The 8,037-nt window shown below is 38.1% G+C and overlaps 1 protein-coding gene across 1 annotated transcript; it reads right to left on the bottom strand.

Annotated features, from left to right (window-relative positions):
* Nucleotides 1–6,360: 6,360 nt before the first annotated feature.
* LOC137586351 (uncharacterized) lies at nt 6,361–7,667 on the bottom strand. Its single transcript, XM_068302358.1, has 2 exons — nt 7,125–7,667; nt 6,361–6,540 (listed from the first exon to the last, which is right to left on the bottom strand). The coding sequence occupies exons 1-2, from the start codon at nt 7,665–7,667 to the stop codon at nt 6,361–6,363; spliced, it is 723 nt and encodes a 240-aa protein (XP_068158459.1).
* Between the last annotated feature and the right edge of the window lie 370 nt (nt 7,668–8,037).

Consider the following 8,037-nt stretch of genomic DNA (forward strand, 5'->3'; position numbering starts at 1 on the left):
GCATCCTGCTCCTGTTACTTACTTATACTCCTCCCTAGCTCCTCTACTTCTGAACTGGAGTTTCTTTAAGGACTGTATGCACTAACACATTGTAGCCTTTTAGATGTTGCCTAGGTTGAGCGAGAACTATTAACCAAAACCCATTCTGGTCACTACATATATTAATAATTGGCGCCCAACGTGGGGCACGACCAACAAATCCATAAATGAATCACTTTTAAACATTCGGGGAGTTTCTCCAATGATGGGTCGTCACACCAAGCTCGAACAGTCAACCCATATTTACAATTTTAAGGAACAATTAAGTTTCCATTTGATTTCAAGTTATTGTACATATTCTAGAAAGTATTTTGGTATCGCGCACGAGTACGATCTTTCGAAATGCGATTGCAATACCGAATTAAGGATTGGTCGACCAAGTGAGTTTCGTGATAGCGTAGCCTTAGATACAAGTTTCAGGAAATGCTATGGTAGTATAAATTTGGGTTAAGATAGGCATGGAGGATTTATTTTGGAATTACTATGTTTTGGAGAGTTTCGGACATAGTCCAGTCATTCAAGCTTATCCACTTTCAAATCGGCAATAGGCATATTAGATACAGTAAGACCAAAGAAAAAAACAAACATTTAGACCCAGATAAAGATTAAACATCTATGAACAAGTTGAGCAAGAGGAAAGACAGACTTTAGTGATTTTGGAAAAAGTTTTTTTTTAATATATTTGGTGAAATTCATTTGAATATACACATTCAATATGTTTCGTCGTAATGAAAATATAGCCCAAACGGCAATATCAGATCCATTTTGTGGAAATATAGCCCATTGTGTGAAAATATAGCCCAAACGGCAATATCAGATCCATTTTGTGGTATATGTAATGAGGTAATGAGTGCGACGGAATTGATAGCAACCGCTCCATGAAAACACAGATTTCACAAGGAATGTCTTCTTGAGCATCTGAAGACAACTGCAGCTTGTCCGACATGTGCGACTAGTTGTGTCCCCTTACAGCTAACATTCTCCAACAACACTTTAGCAGCAGAATTTCATTCACTAGCGACAAGATCAGCAAGTGTTAATACTTCTAACAAAAATGTCAAAAAATCCGCTACTGAACCTTACAGAGGCAGAGGCAGAGTTAAACATGGCAGCAAACCCGGAGTTAATACTAGATCACAGAATGCTTTCAATGCGAATTCACAGTTCGAAATAACAAATTATATTAACTCGGCTATAGACAGTCTGCAAGTAAGAATAGTGCAGGATTTGAACAACATATTAAGTGAAAATATTGAGTCTTCCATATAAAAACATCTAGCTTTACTTCAACTTAGCCAACCACAAGCAAACAGACAAAGCCACGATAGAGATGAACCAGAAACCTTTCAAATATCAAGAATAGATCTAGACAATTCCGGAGCGAGCAGAGATCCACTCAGATCTATTAATTGGATTTCTCCTGGAAAAACGTCTAGCATTATCCAGACATGGCGAATTAAGTTCGATGGTACAAAACAGGGTATGAGAACGGAAGATTTTATCTATCGAGTACGATCATTGAAAATCACAAACAGGTCACAGTTACGAGTAGAGGTACGCGAGCACGAACAGTTTTATAACGAAATTAAAGCGTTTAAGCCACGCACGCTTCGTTCATACGTTAACGAATTGTCTGAAACCTATGAAAAGTTAGACCAAACAATTGATAAAGAATCATGTGAGAGGATTTGGAACCAGTCCAAGGATTTGGAATTGTGACCAGCATGGCCACCGTTTCGATGACTGCTTAGAAGAGCGTAGTATCTTTTGCTACGGGTGTGGCGCTAAAGATATATTTGAACCACGATGCCCGAAGTGCAATCCAACGGGAAACCAAACGTCGGGTGTGTTTCTCAAACATCACAAAGCACACCCGTAAAACCCGTCAAATATAGTATTCAAAGAGAGAATAGAGCCCAAGAAACGCAAACGAAATCCATTTTAACTAAAACCAGAGGGCCGGGGCTAACTTCGACCGCGTCAAAGTTTGTATACCCTTGCAAATTTTTTGGTAACTCTTTCCTTACCTATTAGCGATCAATGTGGAAGAACGTTTTATCTAAAAAAGCTTATGTTTGCGAAAGAACGGCCTACAATCATAGGAAATAACGAAGATATTGATCAAAGTCACTGTTTTCCACCGATCGTTCCTATAGAAGCTATATGATATAGTCACCCGATCTTTAACAAATTCGGCACAGTCATTAACAGATATATCAAACTAACAAATGTTTAATTTGAAAGCAATCTCGTTAAAAGTATATATATGATATAGTCATCCGATCTTGATCAAATTTGGCACAGTCGTTTATAGGCGTAATAAACTCTCTAATATTATGGAGAGCTATATGATATAGTGGTCCGATCCGGCTGAATCCGAGATATACAACCCCTGCAGTATATACAAGCCTACATGCAAATTTCAGTTATGTAGCTCTTACGGTCTAGGAGGAGTTTGCGTTGATCCAGACGGACGGACGGACGGACATGGCTATTTGAACTCGTCTCGTCGTGCTGATCAAGAATATATATAATTTGTATGGTCGGAGATGCTTCGTTGTATGCGTTGCACACTTTTGACCAAAATTAATATACCCTTTTTGCAAGGGTATAAAAATACCCTATCATGTTCGTTTGCAGAACTACAATAAGGTAAGCGAAAGGATATTTGGAGAAATAGATTATGTAAATTATATAAAAAACCCAGACGTTCAACTATACGGATCAGAAATTTTTGGAAAGCGATTCGCGCCAGCCACCATAAGATCGTTTCAACCATCTTTACTCAGCTTGAAAATAGATTTTATACGGAAATCACGATAGAAAACAGAAAATACAAAGCTTTGATAGACTCAGGAGCAAACATTAGTTGTGTAGGCAGAATGACTGCCAAAGAATTGTTAGAAACCGGTAATTATAAAAAGTGTTCAGATAGAATCCATACGGCGAATGGAACACCAAGTAGAGTAGTAGGTAGACTTGAAACTAAAATTAAGTACAGACAAATCATTAGGATGGTAGAGTTATTCATTATTCCCGAACTTAAACAAGACGTTTACCCCGGAATTGTTTTCTTTAGGAAGTTTGGTCTATTAGATCTTATCGCCTCACCTCTAGAAGTTACTGAATTGGATGTAGGATCCGATTATTTAGAAGAACTACCGAAGTATCATAATTTGTCACCAGAGCAGTAGAAAAGACAAAATGTTATAGTAGGAAACTATCCATCATTTGATTAAGAAGGACTTGGCCGCACTAAGCTAATAGAGCATACAATCGATGTCGGTTCAGCAGTCCCCATAAAACAACGAACTTGGCCCGTATCACCCGCTAAAGAAAACCTTTTGTTTCCGGAAGCAGATATGATGTTAGCCCTAGATGTTATTGAAGAATCGAACAGTCCCTGGAGCAGTAACTGCGTCCTAGTTAAGAAAGGAAGTAAAAATAGATTGTGTTTGGACTCGCGTGAGGTTAATCGAGCGACAAGGAAAGACGCTTACCCGTTACCGCATATCGACGGTATTTTAAGTCGTCTTCCCGCAGCACAATACATCACTGGTTTAGATATGAAACATGCATACTGGCAAATTCCTCTTAATGAGAATTCACGTCAATATACTGCATTTTCTATTTCAAATCGACCGTTGTACCAATATAAGATGATGCCACCTCAGTTGCGTAACCAAGTTTTTGTATACCTTGACGATCTCTTGATCATGTATGATACTTTTGATTCTCACTTACTTTTACTTCAAGAAATAGCCTTGTGTTTGCGTAAAGCTAATCTTACCATCAACATAAGCAAATCAAAATTTTGTATGCGTGAAACAAAATATCTTGGTTTTATTATTCGTGAAGGACAAGTTATGACAGACACGGACAACATAAAAACCATTAAAGGATTTCCAACTCCGACTACAGTAAAACAGTTAAGACGATTTTTAGGATTATCCGGCTAGTATCGTCGATTCGTCGAAAATTACGCCACCATTTCTTTTCCTCTTACGGAATTATTGAAATCCAGGGGTCCCTTAAAGTGGAACGATTCCGCCTCCTTAGCTTTCGAAAACTTGAAAATACGTTTAACCACTGCACCAATACTAATCACTCCAGACTTTTCAAAACAATTTATTTTACTATGTGACGCAAGCACTGTTGGCGTCAGGTGTGTTTTAGCCCAGGAACGTAATGGAGTCGAGTTACCAATCTCTTACATGTTCGAAAAATTATCAAAAGCTCAGCGAAATTATTCAGTAACTGAACTAGAATGTTTAGCGGTAATCAAGGGTATTAAAAAATTCCGACCATATATAGAAGGACAAGATTTTGTAGTTATCACAGATCACGCTTCACTCCGCTGCAGGCGGCAGAACGTGAAGCCGTAGTATATATGTATGTATATATGTATATGCATATGGCATATATAGATTAGGCAGGAGCATAAGGCTTGGAGAATATGCTGACGCTGCAGATCCCACGCTGGTGGTCAGACACACATAAGTGGGGTGTATATATTATGCGCTCGCCTTGTTTATGCATAGCGACAAAGTGTCACTATGCGAACATGTAGTATACTATTATACACTATTATTTAATTTTTTTTTTTTTTTTTTTTTATTACAATTTTTTTTTAAAACAAATAATGAGAGCCATAATTGTTTTTGTTGTTTCTTCTTTTTTTTTTTTATTTATCTACCTCCTCATCTGAATCTCCTATATCAAAAGTTTCTATACCTGCTTGAATGATATTATGTACCCATTTGGGCTGATCTTGATTTAGGTTTCATTGACAATAGTATGATTTAGGTTTCATTGACAGTATATGCTATTTTTATGGATTGTTCCATAAGGTATACACTATACTTTTTAAACTAGCAATTGTTGGCTATCCAGTACTTAATTTTCTTGTATTTGTAATTTGTTTCAGCTGAGTGTATCAGGAAATCAAGGAAAGGAATGTACTTTTGAAGGTATTGTGTTTCTATTATGCTTATATTGTTTAATATGTATTCGTTTTCGAAATGATTTATTGTAATAAATTCTTTGTGTTATTGTAATATTATTAATGAGTTTAACCTGAAATTTCTTTAGCAATTTCTGTCATATTGTAATTTTATTGTTTTTAAATCTTGTCTAGGTTATTGGTTCTGCTCATACATATATCTTTTCTTTATTATTTTGTTATGTTTGACGTAAAGGGTCAATAGAAAATGACATACTGACGCTATAGTTAGTATTAGTAGTAGCAGCCATAAAGCATTAATATCGTCAGTGTGATCAATAATTTCGACATTATTGACCACATTGGCCGTATTATCCTTTGCTTGGGTATCGTCGCTACCGAACCAACCCATTTTTACAATTTATTTGTTCATAATATTTTGTAAAACCTTTATAAAATATGATCTCTTTGAAAAATTTATTTTATTTTAATTATTTTTATTTTATTATTTTTTTTTTTTGCGTAAAAGTAAACAGTTTTTTTTCTCTATCAGTTAAGGAAAAAAAACTTTTTTTTTTTTAATTTTAGAATTTTTTTTTTCAATTTAAATTTTAAATTTTTTTGTTTTTAAATGTAGAAATATGAAAAAAAAATTTTTTTTTTTATAAATTTTGTTTGCATAAAGATTTTTTCTTATTACATATATTCCTGCCTATTTTTGCGTGGGGTTTTCAGGCCACACTCTAATTGGACAGCTTTTAATGCCGCACAATTGTACATAAATTGTTATAACTATATAAAAAAAAATATGCATCGCAGTGCATTAAAAAAAATGTGCGGCGCAGCGCATAGTTGTTAAAATAAATATTATGGTGGGCTCTCTTTGTAGCGCTATCGGTCCAGACGTTGCCGGCGCTGACTTCACAGGCTTCTATGTTGGTGTACCGGTGCAGGCGGCACAGGTATACTCACAGAACTGCGAGTATAGTGGTCCCTCGCAGTCATTTGGCCAAGCTTTCCTTAGCTTTGGAATTTCCTTTGCGGGTTGTGGCGTTTGTGTCATCCTTGGCTTTGCCAAGTTGCGTATTGTAGAGTATGTTGATGGGGTGTTGTTTGTGGCTTTATTCTTTATTTCGGCCAATTGGCTTTTTATGAACTCTACCTCGGCGTGTAATTTCACCGAGGTATGCGAGTCAATTTCATTCAGCCTGTTTATAAGCCTCAAAATTTCAGCCTTTCTGGCTTTTAGTTTCTTTGCCGCACCGGATCTCTCTCCCATCATTCTACTTACTGTTGTTTTTGTCTTTATTCATTTTTGTGAATTGATGGTGCTCCAAAGTAGTGGGCGGATTGCCTACCACACGTTATCAATCACCTGCTTAATATCCCTCGTAGGTGTAGTAGGCGGTCTGCCTACCACACACGGGCGCATGGAAAATCAAATCCCTCGTAGGTGTAATAGGCGGTCTGCCTACCACACACGGTCGTACGGGAAAATCAAATCCATCGAAGTAGCCAGCATCGATTTCCCTTTTTGCTGGCGTCAGCACCTCCAGCGGCTGTTGTTGCAGTGTATTTAATTTTATAATATCATTCATATCGTTTGTTTATATCCAATATCATTGTTGCTCGTTCGACTAGTTAATCTAGCTCCGCCAGTGCCTTTGAAATAAATTTAATCCATTTATTCCTCAAGTTAGGTCAGCGTAAGCTTTTTAATTCTGCAAGTAATTTCAGGTTATTTTACAAATTTCTTATAACTAATAATTATACAATCTCATTCCACTTACTCTAGTCTTGGCCTCTTGGCTACGAAAAAACAACTGAACACGCGGTTCTTATGTATGTACTTAGATCAATGCAGCTGCGTATTTTTCGCGCTTATATGTCTATTTATGTGTAATAAAGTACCGCAAGAGTAGAATGAGAGAGAGAGTTTTAAAGTTTTTAAAGAGCGTCATTCTGTTTGTTCGGACAGAGTTCCGTTTTGTGATACAGTGGTACAAAGTTTATTCGCAGGCCCGAATTTCGGCATCATTCCCCTCCAGGCAAGAGAGCCACTGTAGCTTGGTTCATTTTTCCCGAAATCGAGGACTGCTAACTTTACTGCTGGTCTGGAGAGGACACCTAGTTATGTCTGTACCTTCGCCTGACGGACTTGACCATCCTCTGCGTTGGTCACTTCGACCACTCGACCCTTTGTCCAGGTATTACGACGCTGATTTTCGTCCACTATAAGTACGATGTCGCCTACACCAATTGGCTTTACTTTTTTATGCCACTTGTACCTTCGTGTTATGTTTGGTAGCATCTCTTTGACCCAGCGTTTCCAGAATAGGTTGGCGAACATCTCACTCTGTCGAAGCGACCATTTATAGTCGATTTGTTCCGGATCGCAAATCGGTTTTTCTCCATTTGATGAGCCAAGCAACAGGTAATTTGGCGTAAGAACTTCTTGGTCTTCGTCGTCCAGGGACACGTATGTCAGGGGCCTGGAGTTAACCGTCATTTCCACCTCTGCCATTGCGGTAAGAAGACTTTCATCTGAGAATTTTTGATTTGGTGTTATACGGTATAACACGGTTTTAACGGAACGCACTAAGCGCTCCCAGGCTCCTCCCATGTGAGGAGCTGACGGTGGGTTGAAGTACCACGATATTTCCTGCTGCGACAATTCTCGGTGCATTTTTGCATCTTCCAGTTGAAGTTTGTCTCTAAGAAAGGCATCGCTCCCTCGAAAATTAGTCCCGTTATCGCTATATATTTCCTTTGGTGTGCCTCGGCGCGATATATGGCGTCTTAAGCCCATTAGGCATGAGTTTGTGGTTAGACTATGCACGATCTCAATGCTTATTGCTCGCATTGTGAGGCAGGTTATCAGCATGCCCCACCTTTTTAATGACTTTCTTCCATCGATAACTGTTAGTGGCCCAAAATAATCAACTCCTACATACGTAAACGCTGGCTTGAATGCACCCAGTCTAGCCCTCGGTAGGGGCGGCATTAAGGGTGCCATGGGTCGAGCACTACTCAGCTTACATTGTTGGCATTTCGAC

Source organism: Drosophila tropicalis, unplaced genomic scaffold (genome assembly GCF_018151085.1).
Source record: "Drosophila tropicalis isolate 14030-0801.00 unplaced genomic scaffold, ASM1815108v1 contig_979, whole genome shotgun sequence".
In the NCBI taxonomy this organism is placed as follows: domain Eukaryota; kingdom Metazoa; phylum Arthropoda; class Insecta; order Diptera; family Drosophilidae; genus Drosophila; species Drosophila tropicalis.

What these genes read in the sequence shown, in the direction of transcription:
- LOC137586351 (XM_068302358.1), bottom strand. Translation starts at nt 7,667, where the DNA reads ATGCACCGAGAATTGTCGCAGCAGGAAATATCGTGGTACTTCAACCCA. An exon ending in GTCAAGTCCGTCAGGCGAAG is followed by an intron (nt 6,541 to 7,124) that starts GTACAGACATAA and finishes CTGCAACAACAG; the next exon opens with CCGCTGGAGGTGCTGACGCC.